At 37.8% G+C, this 19,221-nt stretch overlaps 1 protein-coding gene and 1 long non-coding RNA gene across 6 annotated transcripts in view; one reads left to right on the top strand and one right to left on the bottom strand.

The window, feature by feature from the left end:
• LOC140513778 (TP53-binding protein 1-like) overlaps nucleotides 1-19,221 on the bottom strand; it is an 81,084-nt gene that overhangs the window by 52,074 nt on the left and 9,789 nt on the right. For all 4 annotated transcript variants that reach the window (XM_072623782.1, XM_072623781.1, XM_072623783.1 and 1 more), the window contains exons 6-8: nucleotides 17,199-17,328; nucleotides 16,421-16,529; nucleotides 10,674-12,162 (exon numbers count right to left, since the gene is read on the bottom strand). In XM_072623782.1, coding sequence (XP_072479883.1) covers nucleotides 10,674-12,162; nucleotides 16,421-16,529; nucleotides 17,199-17,328 — 1,728 coding nt within the window. The remainder of the gene's footprint in view (nucleotides 1-10,673; nucleotides 12,163-16,420; nucleotides 16,530-17,198; nucleotides 17,329-19,221) is intronic.
• Nucleotides 630-18,614, top strand: LOC140513855 (uncharacterized). Of its 2 annotated transcripts, XR_011970399.1 has the most exons (4): nucleotides 630-1,027; nucleotides 1,134-1,237; nucleotides 10,312-10,386; nucleotides 18,305-18,614. It is a non-coding gene; the product is annotated as an uncharacterized lncRNA (long non-coding RNA). The 2 variants fall into 2 exon arrangements; XR_011970400.1 differs by lacking the exon at nucleotides 1,134-1,237 and having other exon boundaries at nucleotides 632-1,027.

A 19,221-nucleotide genomic window follows, 5' to 3' on the forward strand; every position in this document is an offset into this window, starting at 1 on the left:
AATCCATAACCATTCATTTAGCCCAATTCAGTGTTGGGTACACTGATGGAAAGCCCTCTTTTATCTCTAACCCCTTGTTAAATATAAACTCATTTCCTCTTTTCTTATCCTCTGGGAAGATGGAAAACAGTTGGTCACCATTTGTTCTTATACTGCAATAATACAATATATTGTATATAATAATAATACAATATATTCCCATAATGGGAAGGACCAATAGTCCAGCTATTCTAATATTTTGTGTCTGATGGTAATACCAAAGAATAATTTGTGGGAGAGCATGGTTACATATATTTATCTATATATACCTATATAGATATCTTTCAGTCATATCAATATGTAAATTACAGTTTTCCTTAATTTATTTTTAGCCTGGCACTCATGAAATAGTTTATATCAACCCAGGAGTTACTTAAAATTTTTTTTTTGCCCAATTACCCCTTTAACTAGTCATATAAATTAATTTGTGTAAATGCGCAATGTAGTGTGTGAAGTATTAGTACTTCCTTTGTTGGTTTAAATCTATATTCTGTCCCTTATTTTTAGTATTATACTGAGATTCTAAATAATATAAACAATTTTTCCAATTATTTATTAGAAGTTATTGCAAGTTCAGCTTTGTGGCTGCTGAGCTTTTTCAGTCTTACCTGACATGTTGTGACCCCATTTGGAGTTTTCTTAGAAAAGATACTAGAGTGCTTTGCCATTTCCTTTTCTAGTTCATTTTACAGAAGATAAAATGTAGGCAAGCAGGGTTAAGAGACTTGACCCGGTTCAGACAGGTAGTACGTGTCTGAGGGATGGCTCAGGAGGAGAAGCGAGGCTGGTGACTTGCACAGCACTCCCTCACTCAAAACAAAGTCAAGAGAAAGTCATGTCATCATTTCTATGATGTCATGATTCTCTTTGAAAACAAAGGACAAATACAACCTGTGAGTAGACTAAGCTGCCTAAATGGGGACTCAGCCATCTGGGCAACTCAGCTCATCAACCTAGCCCTCTCCCTTTTCCTTCTCTCCCAAAGAAGGTAAATTTTGGTTGCCAGAAGTTGATCAGTTAACTTGGGGTACATTGCATTGGCTAGATTCCTTCCCCTTTTCTTTCCTTCTTTCTTGTCTCCCCTAAAACCTTAGACGCCGTGCACTCTGAAGCCCATGGACTGAACAATGAAGGGTCCTTGCCCAATCTTCACTCAATGGCTGTTTTGGAACCTCCTGGCTTAGAGTGAATGTAAATAGTAAGTTTCTCTTTGAAACAACAGGCCTGAGACTCCTGCCCCTCCCAGCACGATTTATCTACTTATTATTTTCTATTAAAGGAGCTATTCCCTTGACTACTTTTTAAAGAAGCCTATTCACTGAATGGACATGACCTCATTTTCAATGAGTACCTGAAAAGGCCTTAGCCTAAAAGGCCAAAGTCTCCCAGTGCATCCTGGGTCATCTCCAGTCATGCTGATGATTCAGACAGCTCTGGAGGAGAAGGGAGGCTGGTGACCTGCACAGCCCTCCCTCACTCAAAACAAAGTCAAGTTCAAGTCATGTCATCATTTCTCTGATGTCATGGTCCTCTTCAAAAATGGAGGACAAGCACAACAGTGTGTCTGAGGCCAAATTTGAATTCAGATCTAACTAACTGCAGGCCAGGTGCGCTATTCACTCCAGCACCTCAGCTACCGTTTACAAGTTCACCTTATCCATAGTCTTCATAATTTTGCAGATTTCAATCAAAACTAGACTTCTCAGGCTTTATATTTCCAAACTAAATAATCAAATAGATCAATGAACTGGGAAAACCAAAAAACTAGAAAACCAAAAATTTTAAAACCAAAATAGAAATTCTAAAAATCAAAGAGATTTCAAAAAAATTGAAAGCAAATTAAGGAAACAATTTTCATTAGGTTATTCTCAATAATAAAAAGACTCTCTATATTCCTTTACTCACTTTCATTGCCTTTCTGTGGACATTCTTCAGTACTGTTTGTCTACTGAAATGCAGCAACCAGAGTTCCAAGTGGTATTAAGAGTAGGCTAAGATTGTTTACTTTGTTTCTAAATAATCCTCCTAATGATGTCCAACATCTGGTTCTTTTTGACTAGAGTAGCTAGCACACTGCTAGCATGTCACAATATCCTAGTTACATACGTCATAAAATCAGAAACTTGCTGATTTGTAAGGAATCTCAAAAGTCATCTAGTGCAACCCTTATTCAAACATAAATCTGTAATGCTCCCAATAAGTAATCAAGTCTATCAAGGCTCTACTTGAAGACTTCCATTGACTGAGAGCTCAGTAACCTATCCCGCCAAAGCCTATTCCATTTGGACCGTGACTTGTTAGTGTAATCTTTGAAATCTTTCTTTTATGAAAGAGCTTTAAACCACTTCCATGTAATTTCTGTGCAGTGGAAATTCCATTCCACCCCAGTCTTGCTCTTTGAGGCTATGAACCAAATCTAATCCCTCTTCTGTATAACAAGATAATGCTTTAAATAGTTGAGAACAGCTATGTTGCTGTCCTACCCCACCCAAGTTCTCTCTTCTTCAGGATAAATAGCCCAGCTGTTTCACCTGATCCCTAGTGGCAATTTCCCCTAAAAAACTTCGGCTTCTTAGCCTTCTGTTCTCCAAATTAAACAGTCCCAATTTCCTTAATTTCTCACCAAATACAATTTTTCAGCGCTTTATTTGGATTTATTGTTCTAATGTGAACCCTTTAAAACTTTTTCTCAATATTCAATCTCAAAACTGAGCATAGTTGATTCAAGACTTCATTAATTCAGAATTTATGAAAATTCTGAAAAAGGTATGCACAAGTTTTTCTATGAAGAAAAGATTTGCTACAGCAGATCAATATTAAAAATAAGCTCAAGAAAAATGCTTTAACTCCTTAAAAGAACTTTTATTAAGCATCTTAAAGTACCTTAGAAACTATGATAAAAAAAGTGAACATAGAAGGCCTAACATTTTCTTAGCCTAATCACCGAAATTCAAACTACTGTACTTATGTAATAAAACCACACATCTTTTAATATACATCCATCACAGTCCTCAAATATGTATGAAGCACCTAGTACATATCCATGACAGTGCTAAGCACTGGGGAGACAAAGAAGGAAAAAAATCCCCTCTCTCCAAGAGCTCACACTTTACAACAGGGGAAACCATGCAAACAACTGTATACAAACAGGATATACACAAACTATATTAGAGACTATCAAGAGAAGAAAGGCAGTAGCATTAAGAGGGATGTGGAAAGGTTTTCTGGGGAAGGTAAGATCAAGAGATCGAGATGAAGAAGAATAAAATTCCAAGCCTGGGAGACAAGTCAGTAAAAATGCCAAGTGGAATTATGAAGCGTCATATGGGAGGAACAGCAAGGAGGCCAGGGAGAGGAATACACAAGGGCCTATACCAAGGGGGTTCAAGGGTCAGAGAAGGGACAAAGGCAGAATCAACAAGACTTGGCAACTGATGAAATATGATGGGGTTAGAAGGAAAAGAGGAAGTAAGGGGAAAGAATAACAACCAGGTCAGGAGTCAAAATAAATGGTGCTCTTGATAGTAGTATGTAAGTTGGGAATAGTGGAGGCTTTGGGGAAAAGAGAATGCCTTCAGTCATGGACATACTAAGTTTAAGATGTCGACAGAACACCCAGTTTGAGATGTCCAAGAAAGGTCAACAGAAAGGTTAGGGCTGAATAAAGAGATGTGGGAATCTTAAGTATAGAGACGATAGCTGAACCCATTGGAGTTGGGAAAAATCACCAAGCAAAATAGCAAAAAGAAAGAAGGGAAGAGCCTTGGGCATCACCCACAATTAATGGGCGTGACCTGGATGAAGATACTGCAAAGGAGATGAGAAAAGACTAGAACAGGGAAAGACCTGCAGACAAACCAGCAGACTTTTATCATAGATCAAGTGCAAAATGATAATGACAATGAAGGCCTGTACCAGGGCAGCAGCAGTATCGGAACTAGATTGGATATGGGGGGTGAGAGATAGTAAGGAGTCCAGGATTACACCCAGGTTTCAAGTTGGAAGTACTGGGAAGACTGTGGTGCCCTCAACAGTAGTAGGGAAGGCAAGGGGAAGGGGAGATTCAGAGGGCAAGAAAGTGAGTTCTGTTTTGGATATGTTGAGTTTAATATGTCTACTGGATAGCTAGTCTGAAGTGTTTAAAAGACAACTGAAAATGCAAGAATAGAAGTCGGCAGAAAAGTAAGGGCAAAATCAGAATCACCAACGTAGACATGATCATTACAGCCATGGGAGCTGATGAGAAGACCAAGGGAAGAAACAGAGCTATAAGACAGGGCCCTGCGGGACACCCACGGCGACGCGCACCTACAGCGGCGTGCCACAAATGAGGATCCGGTAAAAGAGCACAAGGAGGGATCTAACAGATGGAGGAAAACCCTAAGAGGGCAGTGTTAAAAATTAACAAGAAGAAAGTACTAAAGACAAAAGTGCTGCGTCAAACTCTCCAGAAAGAGGTGAAGAAAAGAAAAAAGCCAAAGAAAGATGAGTGAGAAATAAAATACTGGGTTACACAATTTATTCCAAGCAGTTACTCAGAATCCCTTACCATAACTAGTCAAAATTCTTTAAATTATACTCTTAAAAAAGAGCCTATTTATGTAATTAATATAATGGAAATATTGCCCAAATGTCGAATATGCCTTTAGAAACTCTAGAGTTGGCTTCACAGAAACATTATAGTGCCAATTTTCTGTCTCTTACAAATATTTTTCTAATTACACTCTCTCACATAGCACTGCAATGATATTCATACCTCAAGGATCCATGATTTTATTGGGAAGGATACTCTATCCATCCTCACAGACTGCAACCCCTTCAATGGCTTAACATATGATCTTTTAGTGAAAAAGGAAAAGATAAACACTTGGGCAGAGCCAAGATGGCAGAACAGAGGCAGGGACATGCTCAAGCTCTTCCCCCAAATCCCTTGAAATACCTGCAAAAATTGACTCTAAACAAATTCTAGAGCAGCACAAGCCACAAAATGAAAGAGTAAAACTTATTTCCAGCCCAAGACAACCTGGAAGGCCAACAGGAAAGATCTATTGCACTGGGCTCAAAATGGAATGCAACCCAACTGCCAGCACAGACGGACTGGAGCAGGCCTCAGGGCACTGACAACTGCTGTGATTTCCAGATTTCTCAACCCAAAAATGCCAAAGACAGCTTTAAAGGTCGGTGAAAAAGTTCTCTCACCTGGGTGAGAGGAGAACATGGTCTAACCCCAGTTCCCAGGGCAGCGGCAACCACTGCTGCAGAAGTGGCGCTTCTGGAGTTCTCAGCCTACAGACAGTAGGGGAATTGAGTGCAGATCTGAGTCTCAATCATGAGTGGTGGTCCTAGGGTGAGGAGGAGCACTGGGGTGAGAAAGAGCGCTGAGGTGGCAGAGCTGGTGGTGGCTGTGCAGAGGGAATCCTACTCACAGTTCCAGGGCAGAAAAGAGTGCTTGTGATTGCTCACAGACCAGAGCACAGGTCAGGAGAGGAGTGAACACCTCTCCTTGATTATACCACTTTGGAGGAACTGAAAACTTATGGGTGCCTAGAGATATGTCAGAAAACAGTTGCTGCACAAAACCTCTGAAACCTGGGATAGTATATCCTCCACTTAACAAAGAGCTCAAAAGTCAAGTAATTGGCTGGGAAAATGCCCAAAAAGGGGAAAAAAATTAGACTACAGAAGGTTACTTTCTTGGTGAAAAGGTATTTTCTCCCATCCTTTCAGATGAGCAAGATCTAAGCATACTATCAGAGGAAGACATAAAAGTCAAGGCTTCTACATCCAAAACTTATAAAAAAAAATATGCAATGGACTCAAGTCATTGAAGAGCTCAAAAAGGATTCTGAAAATCAAGTAGGAGAAGTAGAAGAAAAATTGGGAAGGGAAATGAGAGTGATGCAAGAAAATCATGAAAAACAAATCAACAGCTTACTAAAGGAGACCCAAAAAGATAACACCTTTAAAAATAGACTAACCCAAATGGCAAAAGAGGTCCAAAAAGCCAATGAGGAGAAGAATACCTTAATGAAGGAGAAGTTTCAAAAGCTCACTGAACAGAATAATTTGTTGAAAGAGAGAACTGAATTCAGAGAAATTAATGACTATGAATTAAACCAAGCAGTTAGTAAACAAAACCAAAAATTTGAAAAAATAGAAGATAATGTGAAACATCTCATTGGAAAAACAACTGACCTGGAAAATAGATCCAGGAGAAACAATTTAAAAATTATGGCACTACCTGAAAGCCTTGATCAAAAAAAGAGCCTAGACATTATCTTCCATGAAATTATTGAGGAAAACTGCCCTGATATTCTAGAACCAGAGGGAAAAATAAATATTGAAAGAATCCACCAATCACCTCCTGAAAGAGACCCGAACAGAGAAACTCCTAGGAATATTGTGGCCAAATTTCAGAGTTCCCAGATCAAGGAGAAAATACTGCAAGCAGCTAGAAAGAAGCAATTTGAGTATTGTGGAAATACAATCAGGATAACACAGGATCTGGCAGCTTCAACATTAAGGGATCAAAGGGCTTGGAATGGGATATTTCAGAGGTCAAAGGAACTGGGACTAAAACCAAGAATCACCTACCCAGCAAATCTGAGTATAATACTTCAAGGGAATAAATGGTCATTCAATGATATAGAGGACTTTCAATCATTCACTTCATACTGAGGAAAAGACCAGACCTGTATAGAAAATCTGACTTCCCAAGACAAGAATCAAGAGAAGCATGAAAAGATAAACAGGAAAGAAAAATCATAAAAAGACTCTAAAGCTGAACTGTTTGCTACATGGAAAGAATGTATTTATAACTCTTGAATCTTTCAGTAATTTGGGTACATGGAGAGATTGTACATACGCGCGCGCACACACACACACACACACACACACACATATAAAGATAGAGAGTACAGGGTGTGTTCAATCAGAAGAGATGATATTCACACAAAAATAAAATAAAATAAAAATTAAGGGGTAAAGGAGGAAAATACCGGAAAGAGAAAGGGAGAAATGGAACGGGGCAGGCTATAACTCATAAAAGAGATAAGAAAAATCTTGTTCAATGGAGGAGAAAAAGGAGAGGGGAGAGGGGAAAAATGAAGCTACTCTCTTCACATGTGGCTGAAGGAGGGAATAACATGCTCACTAAATTTGATATGAAAATTTATATCATACCACAGAAAATTAATGACATCTTTAGTTTGGGGGAAAGAATTTCAGTCCAAATTTCCTAGAGGACGGTAACCTCAGGTAAAATTCGGCTCTGATTGTAAAGTCAAGGTTTTAATGGTAAATTTGATTTTACGATGGCTATTTAATCAAGAACTAGAACATGTATAGAAAGGCATGTAAGCCACTTCAGATTTGCCTAAAAGATGTTCCTTAGCCAAAGTGAAATTACAATATTTGAAACCTGGTCATTGTAACTTGCCATTTTTAGACGCTATGGGACTGTTAAGTGACTGTTCTTCTGAGTCTAACTCCAGGTATGGATAGCAAGAAAGGCAGTCTGAGCCTCCAATACATGATGCCAGTAAGCCTGTGAGATGCTGGCATGAGCTGCAAAAGGTGATCTCATGGGAAGGGTGGGAGAGCAGCTGCTCAGCATGGGCTGAAGTAGGATTCTCCTGACTCAATTTCCCCACTGACACCTGGCAGACTTTAAGCCTGGCTGAATGCAAGTTCACAATCTACTCCTGCCTGGAATTGACATGAAGTTGGAGAGATACTGGTTCCCTGCAGTGTCCCTACTCTTGTTGGCAATTTCCTATAGTCAAAAGGTTTGTAAGCTTAATATCAGATCTATTAAATTACAGATTATTGGTAGGGGAACATCTGAGGTTAAGTCTAAAATTAAGCTATTATTCATAGGACTTTAGACCAACAACAACAAGTTAGAGTCCTTTAATTCTTAGTAATATTGTGGAGACGATCAGGTCAAGAGCTTGTGAAGTTAGCAACATAAATATTATTTGTGTCTCAGTTGGTTAATGTTTAAAAAAAAAATTCTTTTGTGGTCCATATTGTAAATGTTTTAAAAAGAAGTATCACCTGACCAAAATTTTGAATTGTTTTATCTGTTGTAAACTGTGTTAAAAATGAAAAATAAAATTAAAAAAAATTAGAATGGAGGAGATGGAAGCTAATGACTTTATAACAAATCAAGAAATTATAAAACAAAACCAAAAGGATGAAAAAAATAGAAAACAATGTGAAATATGTGATTGGAAAAACAACTGACCTGGAAAATAGATCCAAGAGAGATAATTTTAAAATTATTGGTCTGCCTGAAAACCATGATCAAAAAAAGAGCCTTGACATCATCCTTCAAGAAATTATCAAAGAAAACTGCCCTGATATTCTAAAACCAGAGGGTAAAACAGAAATGGAAAGAATTCACTGATCACCTCCTGAAAGAGACCCCAAAAGGAAAACTCCTAGCAATATTGTAGCCAAGTTCCAGAGTTCCCAGGTCAAGGAAAAAATATTACAAGCAGCCAGGAAAAAAAAAAACAGAAAAAAACAATTCAAGTATTGTGGAAATACAATCAGGAGAACACAGGATTTAGCAGCTTCTATACTAAGTTATCAGAGAGCTTGGAATATGATATTATAGAGGACTAAAACCAAGAATCACCTACCCAGCAAAACTGAGTGCAATACTTCAGGGAAAAAAATGGAATTTCAATGAAATAAAGGAATTCCAAGCATTGTATTCTTGTTGAAAAGACCTGAGCTGAACAGAAAATTTGACTTTCAAATACAAGAATCAAGAGAAATATGAAAATGTAAACAGAAAAGAGAAGCCTTAAGGAACTCATTGAAGTTGAACTGCTTACATTCCTACATGGAAAAACATTTGTTAATTCATGAGACCTTTTTCAGTATTAGAGTAGTTAGAGAGAATTTATATGTGTGTATGTGTATGTATGTAGGTGCATATGTGTATGTATATCATATGTGTAGGTATGTATATGGGTGTGGATGGATAAACAGACAGATAGGCAGATAAGATAGATAGATACAGAGGAAGAGAGAGAGACAGAGAGACAGAGGGTACAGGGTGAGCTGAATATGGAAAATACCTAAAAAATAAAATTTACTGTTGAGAGGAATGTACTGGGAGAAAGAGAAAGGGAGAGGTAGAATGTAGCAAATCATCTCACATAAAAGAGGCAAGAAAGAGCTTTTATGATGAAGGAGAGGAAGGAGGAAATGAAAAGGACTAAGGGAGCCTTACTCTCATGGGATCTGGCTTAAGGAGAGAATAACACACACTCAGTTGGGTAGGGAAATTTATTTTACCCTACAGGAAGGCAGGAGCAAAGGGGATAGGAGAGGGAGGATAATAGAAGGGACATCAAATTGGGGAAAGGGATAATCAGAAGCAAGTACTACTGTGGGAACAGGTAAAGAGAGAAAATGGAATAAATGGAGGGCAGGACAGAGAGAAATGTGGTTGGTCTTTCCCAACACAACTGTCATGGAAGTGTTCTGCATGGCTACACATGGATGAGCTATATTGAACTGCTTGCTTTCTCAGTGAGGGTGAGTGGGGAGGGAGGAAGAGAATATGGAACTCAAAGCTTTAAAAATTAATGTTAACAATTTTTTCATGCAACTAGGAAATAAGATGTACAGGCAATGGGGTATAGAAAACTATTTTGCCCTATAGGAAAACAGAAGGGAGAGGGGGTGGGAAAAGGAGGAGGATGATAGAAGGGAGGACAGACTTAGGGGAAGGGGTGCATGGGGTACATGCTGTCCTGGAGTGAGGGGTAGGGAGAGATGTGAGGAAATTTGGAATTCAAATTCTTATGGAAGTTAATGTTGAAAACTGAAAAATAACTGTATTACGTATTAAAAAAAAAACCCGATAAACACTTAATAGCCAACCTGGCATCACCAGGCCCATACTGGAAGCCTTTTTCACATGAAATGACCTGTCAGAGCTTATAATCCCACTAATATAACCTTTGAAAAATTAAGAATACCTCAGCACTATGATGATATGTTCTTATTTGCAGTCTCTCAGTAGTATGCGACACAGCTCAAAACAATTTATAATCTTGAAATAGATCCCAGAAGAAGTATGGACATTAAATCTTTCAAGTCTTAATTTCTAAGATTTATATATCTGTTAAATCATACTTAGAAACTTAGTCTAATACTCTTGAAGAGAAAACAACTATTAGCAAATTATTTAATTAAGAGCCTATTTGTAGTTCTATGAAGAATAATTAAGTGAATATTTATTATTTCTAGATGACTCAACTGAAAATACAGTTTAGCTGTGCTCCCTACCCCACTTCCACAATTTCTCCCCCTAAAAAAAGCAAGGTAAGTACAATTTATACGTATTTGTGAAATTCAAGAACCTTTATGACTATAAGGCAGCCAGAATTATAGTCAGTAAAGACAACCTCTGATTAGAAAAAATGATTATTTTTGATAACTGGCTAATTGTTATTCCGTTTATTAATATCTGTTCCACTTTAGAATTTAGCTCCAATAATAACCTTCAGCCCTCTATTCCCACCTCTCAAAAATCAATTCTGGTTAAGCTTCTCAATCCATCAGCTGAACGAGTCAAACAGTCCCCATTCGTATCTATGAATCGTACTCACCATTGGAGCTTTCACAGGGGCTCTGAAGACAATGGTCAGCGGCTTTCCCAAGCTGCTGAGTCTTTCCTTCACTGCCTGATTCCTCTATAGTATCCATTTGCGAATGTTTTATTAATAAGGTGTCTGCTTGCCCTGGAGATTGTGGCTGCTGCTTCTCCTGTTCAGTTCTCAGTATATCATCTACTCTTTCTAAAGACACTGGAGAGTGCTGAGGGTTCTCCTTCTCAGTAAGTGATTCCAGATTCTCGTCAGATTCTTGGCTCTTCTCTCCCTTAGCATCTAGACTGTTCTTAGCACCCAGTTCTATTCCTGGATCAACGTCCACACAAGAATGAGTATCTTCGTGGGCCTCTTCTCCCACAACAGGCTGAGAGGCAATATCAGCTGAGGACTCATCTTTTGTGGCTTTCTCTTCTACAATGACACCACAGCTTTCTGAGGTGGCCTCTCCCCCAGCCTCTGGGTCCTTCTGTTCCAGTTCTTCATCATGCATTTTCAGTTTTTTTGGAGAATCACTACCACTGACACTAGTATTAACTTCCATAGCTCCTTGGTACTCTTGATCTGGGATTTTTTCTTGGAGGCATAATCCTGGTGACTGAGTCTGAATCAGAGAGGGATGGAGTGGGCTACTCTCCCTGTTTTCTTTCTCTTCTTTCTGCCCCTCCTCTTGACTTTCACAAGGGGTTTCAGGAATTTCTTCAACCTCAGAAATTGAAGACCTCTTCTCTGTGTGATATTGTTTAGCCTCCACAGAGACCTCCTGATCTAATGCATTTAAGTGGGCCTCAGACGCAACAGCCTCAGATGAAACAGCCTCAGATGGAACAGCCTCAGACGGAAGAACCTCAGACGGAACAGCCTCAGACGGAACAGCCTCAGACGGAACAGCCTCAGACGAAACAGCCTCAGAGGGAAGAACCTCAGACGGAACAGCCTCAGACGGAAGAGCCTCAGAAACAGCCTCAGACGAAAGACTCTCAGAAAGAAGTACTTGGCTTCCTGAATCACATGTAAAATCAACACAAACATGTTCCATCTCTTCTCTGGTTTTGCATTCAGTGGCTGAAATGATCATTTCATTTGTAGTTTTTACAGCATCTTCTGTCTTTTTACAGTTTTCACTCAGCTCTTCTTGACTGTCTTTTGTTTGGTTCACTAGTACACTAGAATCTTCTGTGGGACAAACTTTAGATTCCAGAGTTTGAGATACAGGTTGCGTATCTTCAGTCTGCATGTTCTTAGCATCTTCATCGATCTGCTGAGAGGTCAAACTCTCCATCTTTGTAGACTGGCTGCAATCACTTCCAGAAAGCATCAGCTTACAGGATTCTCCCATTAGTGGCTGCCCAAGATCCTCAGTGGGATTTCCTTCCTCAGTCTGTGAAGTCTTAGAGCACTCCACTGTGAAAGAGGAATTGTATCTATCTTCAGTGTTCTTTTCGTCACTTGGTCCCTGCTCCAAACTTGGAGATGGAATAAAAATGTCCTAAGGAGAGAAAAGGTAATAAACATTTTTTCTTCACATTCAAATTACTTTGTTCACCTATAACTCACATCAGAAACCTACATCTCTTTTTATTCAAACTAGAAACCAAATAACTGAGTTTATAAGCACTTTGCCCATGATCACAGGGTTAAAAAAGGTGTGTTTAGGAAAAAATCCCAGATTTGTATATCAATCTTTTTCTCAAAACAAAAAGCTACTTCCTCCTCTAGTTCCTCTTGCCAAATCACAGACATGAGTAAAACAGAATGTATATAAGATATTTTTAAAGATAACAGACTTCTCCCTTGGAAGAAAGGAAAAACATTTAAATATTTGACTACATATGTTTAGAGTTCCAATACAGCGTCACACAGCTAAATGGGCACTTTAAAAATAATGATGGTGAAGAATCAGCACGCACTTGTATGAATTTTACTAAAGGACTCTGTCTTAGGAAGAGTGGTGATTGTGAAACCCAGAAAGTACATGACTCCTTAAACACAGAGTAAACCGTTCAGTGAAGTTCTCATTCTTTCACAAAAGAGCAGTGCAACCATCTTGCTTCCCAGTATTATGGCAGCTGATGAATGTCACTACGCTGATAACAAGTCAAATCTAGGACAGATGTCAATTCTAAAAGATTTTTCTTTTGCTGTGCCACTCTGAATTGGAATTGTGAAAAGTTGTATGCCAAGCAGGCGAGGTATGAATGTGCTATTATTTTAAAATTATAACATCTAACTAGGAATCAAATAAGATTACAAGACAGTCCATACGTACAATATCAGTCTATATTTCAGCGCCTTGAATTTTTTCTTTGCTCTTTTGGAAAATACGCAGCTAAGTCCTAAATACTATGAATAATAAATCCCCTAAAGTGTTTGCATTATTTGAATACGCACTGCATATTTCCACTGGGCTAGAATAAATAATCAGAGTTTACATAAATATAACTTTGAATAGCACAAATGCAAACAGGAATTCCATTATTTGCACTAATTGGGACCTGACTGTAACGGTCACATATCTGAGAGCCTGGACAAACACTTTTTTTTTTCTCCCCTTTTTTTTTTCCGAGGCAATCTGGGTCAAGTGACTTGCCCAGGGTCACACAGCTAGTAAGTGCCTGAAGCCACATTTGAACTCAGGTCCTCCTGATTCCAGGGCCGGTGCTCTATCCACTTCACCACCGAGATGCCCCTTTAGACAGACACTTTTAACAACTACTTTTAAAATACATTCCTTTTGAAAATGTGTTTAATAGACCCAAATGTATAATCATACAAGTCATTCCCCAATTGATAAATGGTCAAAGGATATGAACAGGCAATTTTCAGAGGAAGAAATTAAAGCTATCTATAATCATATGAAAAAATGATCTAAATCACTATTGATTAGAGAGATGCAAATCAAAACAACTCTGAGGTACCACATCACACCTATAAGATTGGCAAACATGACAGAACAAGAAAATGATAAATGCTGGAGAGGATGTGGGAAAGTTGGAACACTAATTCATTGTTGGTGGAGCTGCGAGCGCATCCAACCATTCTGGAGAGCAATTTGGAACTATGCCCAAAGGGCTACAAAAATGTGCATACCCTTTGACCCAGCAATATCGCTACTAGGACTATATCCCCAAGAGATCATCAAAATGGGAAAGGGTCCCACATGTACAAAAATATTTATAGCAGCACTCTATGTAGTTGCCAAAAACTGGAAGTCAAGGGGATGTCCATCAATTGGGGAATGGCTGAATAAATTATGGTATATGAATGTAATGGAGTACTATTGTGCCATAAGAAATGATGAACAAGAAGACTTCAGAGAGGCCTGGAAGGACTTATATGACCTGATGCTGAGTGAAAGGAGCAGAACCAGGAGAACTTTGTGCACAGCAACGACCACAGTGTGTGAGAGTTTTTTTCTGGTAGACTTGGATTTTTGTAATAATGCAAAAACTTCTTATAAAAAAAAAAAAATCCCAAAGGTGGTTCTCAAGGCAAAATGCCTTCCACACTCAGAGAAAGAAATATGGAAGTCATTCGCAAAATGTAGCAGATCATGTTTGTGTATGTGTATGTGTTTGTGTATCATGTTCTGATTTGTTATACGATTTCTTTCAGTTATTTTAGTCTGACTACATAGCATGACTATAGTGAAAATATACTCAATAGGAAAGTATATGTAGAATCTATACAGAATTGTATGCAGTCGTGGGGAGGGAGGGGGGTAGTGGGGGGGGGATAAAATCGCAATTGTATGGCAGTGATTGTTAAACATTAAAAAATAAAAAAAAATAAATAAAGTACTTGCTAAGGTGGCTTTACTATGTGTCAGTAACTATGGTAGGAGCTGACGATACAAATACAATAAATCTTGGCAAGGACTTCTCAGAAAACATGAAAGAAGTTCGAGAAAAATTATGTTCGAACATTTTATATAATATACCACAAGCTTCAAATGGATGCATGATCTGAAGATTAAAGTCATAGCATTAAAAAAAAGAACAGAGGAAAATCCGATCAGGTACCTTTAAAAGCAACAGCTAAAGGCAGAATTCTTACCAAACAAGATTAGAGAATAAAACTGATAATTCTGATTACATGAAACTGAAGAACTCTTATACAAATTTAATGGAACTAGAATAAGGGAAGCAGTTGACAAGGGGAAAAAGCTATCACGTAGGTCTGACGCATGCCTGATTTCCCAGATTTCGAGGGAACCAGCATGGACATATACAATTAAAAGTCATTCCCCAGTGGGTGAAGGCAAAAAAGATATAAACAAATAGTTCTTAAAATGACTATGAACGATTATATGAAGGATTGCTTCAACTCACTAATAATTAGGGAAAAATAAATTAAACCAAGTCTAAAGCTTCATTTCATGCCTAGAAAATCGGCAGATAACAAAAAATGGGAAGTCAAAATTGGAGAAGTTGTGGAAAGATAAGCATATCAAAGATAGCAGGAAAGTACACAAAATATTTCTAAGCACTTTTTTTTGGTAGCAAGTAAGTGGAACAAGGAATAGCTAAAAAAAATGATGGTGTCTGAATAGCAGAGAGGTGCAGAAGGAGCCACGTGCTTTCACACATGGCCAAATGGTGATTCCTTTAGTTCCATTACGCAAGGCAGGGCCAGGGCTTCTATTTTTGAAAGAAAGATTTTTGGAGAGGGATGGTGCTAATACAGACACACAGACACACACTCACACATCAAAGAAAGGGTCAACGAAACATTTAAAAATACACAAAAGATCAAAATCAGAAGAAGTTCAGAAAGGAACAAAGCAATTCTGTTAAGTTTAACATTTTCTTAAAAAAGCCCTCAAACGACTTGCAACAGAAATTTTGTTCTTTGTATGTTGAAATATTCATATTTAAGTTCATAATAAAAAAAGAACATTTGAAATTAAAAAAACAGGCACACCGCTACACTGCTCCTAAAGCTCAGTTAGTCCAATCATTTTGGAAACAAGATCTCACTGGCAGACGTATACACCAAGCAGGTCAGAGACAAAAAAGGTCCCATTTATAGCCATGTATTGATAACAGCACTTTCGGTAACAGCAAAGAACTGGAAGCAAAGTAGATAGATACCCCATCCGTGGGAAGTAGAGAAGCAAACAGTGATACATGAATATAACGGAATATTGCTGTACCATAAGAATTGACTAATTGAAGAGACAGAGAAATACGTGCTCTTCTATGAAATGATGCAAAATGAAGCAGTCAGAACAAAGAATACAGTGCACATAATGACAAAAAATGTAAATGTATAAAAACAAAAAAAACAAGGCAAGGAAAACGGAATGCAGGGAAATGATAATGATCAAGGAAGAGACATGAGGATGCACCTCCCTCCCTCATTTTCAGATACGGAGGACGATACACATGGGACAACGTCAGACCGGACTGAGGAGCAGGTTTGTTTTGCCGAATTATTTTCTTTCTTTTTCTGTTATTCGGGACAATTCCCAAGAAAGAAGGTTCGAGGTATATTGGAAAATGAAAAACAAAAAATACAAATCAAAGTGTAAGTTCTTCATAGTTGTCAAAGTTTGGTACATATAAAATATGACAGTTAGAAATAAACTACTCAGAGCAAATATTACTTGTGGATTACCAAAAATATGGACTTTTTAGCAGCACTTAGTAAAACTTGTGGCTGATTTGGTATTTTTTGATAAATTATTAAAATTACAAGTCTGAAATGATGAATGAAAATACAGTGAAGGAATGAAAGATACTTACTACATCTCTGCTACTTTTCTTCACACTAAACTTGAGAGGAAGGGATCTTCGGACCTTTTCTTTAGGACTTCTCTTAGGCGAGAAGCAACCTGCCTTCCCTGACTCCACCCTAGGAATTTTTTCATAAGAGGGAAGAAAAAAAATGCAATTTTTGATAACGACAATTTAAGCTGTATATGTTGCCAACAATATTTTTTCTGCGAGGCAAAACTTAATATAAAAATCCACAATAAGTTTTACTGCTCATCTCCTAAAAGAATAAAAATATCAGACACTCTTGATGGAGGAGTCCTAACTAGCTATGTGGGACCTTTGGCAAATCACAACTTGATGACAGTTTCCTCAACATTTATAACATTAGGATTTATATCAGATGATTTCTAAGTCTATTCTAGATCTAAGATTTTATAAGTAGTGGGAATATGAAAACTTTATTTGTGTACCTAATTGTCATGCTTCTGACAAGAACTATTATAGTCCTTTGAACTTGGATCAAATAGATTTTCAAATCACAAGTAAAACATTAAGATGATATACTGTAGGGCAAAAGAGACAAGATTTTAATCAAGCAGAAGTGGTTTTTAGATTGAGAATCTTTCTTTGATAGAGGGAAAAAAGGAAAATGTTCTTGACTAATAAGAGTATACTGACAGGGAAATTTTCAAAAATGTTTTATTATTAAAATTGTATCAGTTTGCAGAAACAATAAATAACAAAGCAAACTATCCAAATCATTTAAACTAAGTTTCATTAGTTATCAGTGACTGAAGCAACTCACCTGCACACTTTTTCGCTTGCAATCCTCGTACTTCGCCTCTGAACACCTGTACTGAACCAACGACTTCCACTGATGGCTATGGGGGAGACTGAACTCTGGGAAGATGCACCAGGACTTGCTTCAAACTGAACTACAAAAGTAGCATAACATATATTAACTGATTTGTTTTAAAGCACAAAACATCAATAATATTGTTTTTTAAGAGACTTTTGAATTCCAAAATTTTTTTTTAAATTTTAGCTTAATAACCTTCCTTCATTTTCCTTTCACATAAAACACTATTTTTATTAATGTTATACTTTAGGAGGATCAAGAAAATGTTTAATTCGATTTTAACTTCTGTTAATAACATACAAAACAGTTCCTATATATAAACTCTGACTTGATATCCCCAGGGGAGAATATCACATTCCTTCTGTTTCCCCAATTCATGATAATTACCCTCAGCTAATTAAACATTATGCTAATAACCACTTGGATCTTCCAGTGTTTTTCTATTCCTTTGATTTCAATTCACTCTCCAGGTTCTCTTCTTACCTGTCTCAGTATCATTTTCAGTTTCCTTTGCTGAATCATCACCCCTGTCCCACTCCTAACCACATATATTCTCCAAGTCTCTGGGCCCTTCTCCTCTCTACTCACATACATACCACCCTAGTTCAGACCTTCCTCACTCTTGCTTGAACTATAATAACAGCCTAATTAAACTCCTAGCTTAAGTTTCCCCCCTCCAATTCATCCTCCACATAGCCTCCAAAATATTCTTCCTGTAACAATATGTTTATCAGGTCACCTCCTTAAGAAGCCGTGGTACCTTTAGATAAAAAAACATAAAATTTCTCAGCTTGGTTTTTAAAGCTTTTCACAGTCTAGATACAGACTACTTTTATAGATAGTTCCTAATATTCTCTTTCATGTAGTCTATTCCACACTGTCGTACCTGCTGTCCTCTGAATTTGATAACCCACTTCCTGCCTCCATGCCTTTGACTGCAATGTACTCCCTTCTTTATCTCTGTCCTTAAAAATCTCTATTCCTCCTGGTAGTGTTTTCTCTCCCTCACCAAGTTATCTCATATTTATTTGTTTACTTGCTTATCTTCCTAGGTAAATTTTAAGTGCCCTGAAGGTAGAGACTTTCAAATTTCTGTCTTTGGGAAGATAGTGTCATTGAACTGAAGAATACACGGTGGGATATAAGGTGTAAGAAGACTGGAAAGAGGCAAAAAAATGGTAAGGGAGACTGACAATTGGTCATAAGGCAATTACAGGGGCCCCTTTGATGGCAATGGATATAAACCCAGATAGGTAAAAAAAAAACCTCTTTTTTTGTTGAATTTAAAATCAATAGTTAATTTAAAGAACAGTTGACCTAAAATCAACAACTGACTTACTAAAATTAGTTTACTCAATTTCAGGATAAATTACTATGGCCAGGGTTCTTTCCCTTGCTATACAGTGGTTGTGTAATGGTGGACTCCTACAGAATGGCTATGTGACCCTGAGCAAGTCTTCTACTTCTCAGTGCTCTGGGCAGTTCTCTATAACCATACATTGGTAGAGGGAGTTTGCTCACCTGAAAGTCCCCAATACCATTAAAATCACAGGTGCAGTCACTGAAATCACAGCTCCACCTTCTATCCCTTGTACGTTCTAAGATGATGTAGTCACAATTAGTTTTCTCAGTTTTTTTGGTCACTTCAATACTACTCACCAGTTTTTCCTTGTGAGGGTTAGGGGCTATAACTGTGATTTCATTTGTATAGGGAACTCTCTGGTGAGGTAATTATCCCTATTAATACAAGCCAGCACGTTCTCTGCAACTTAAAGAGTGGCTTAGAGCACAGATATCAAATGTGTGGCCCCCTGTAGCCAGAACTAGATAAAAATGTAATTGGGAAATATTTAATACAGTAAATAAAAATATAATAAAAATAGAAAGCATTACATTTTAAAATTACGTCAACATGCAACACAGGAATCCTTAGAATAGATTAGTAACCCCCTATTCCTATTTGAGTTTG

The sequence above is a fragment of the Notamacropus eugenii genome, chromosome 7, assembly GCF_028372415.1.
Source record: "Notamacropus eugenii isolate mMacEug1 chromosome 7, mMacEug1.pri_v2, whole genome shotgun sequence".
Lineage (NCBI taxonomy): Eukaryota > Metazoa > Chordata > Mammalia > Diprotodontia > Macropodidae > Notamacropus > Notamacropus eugenii.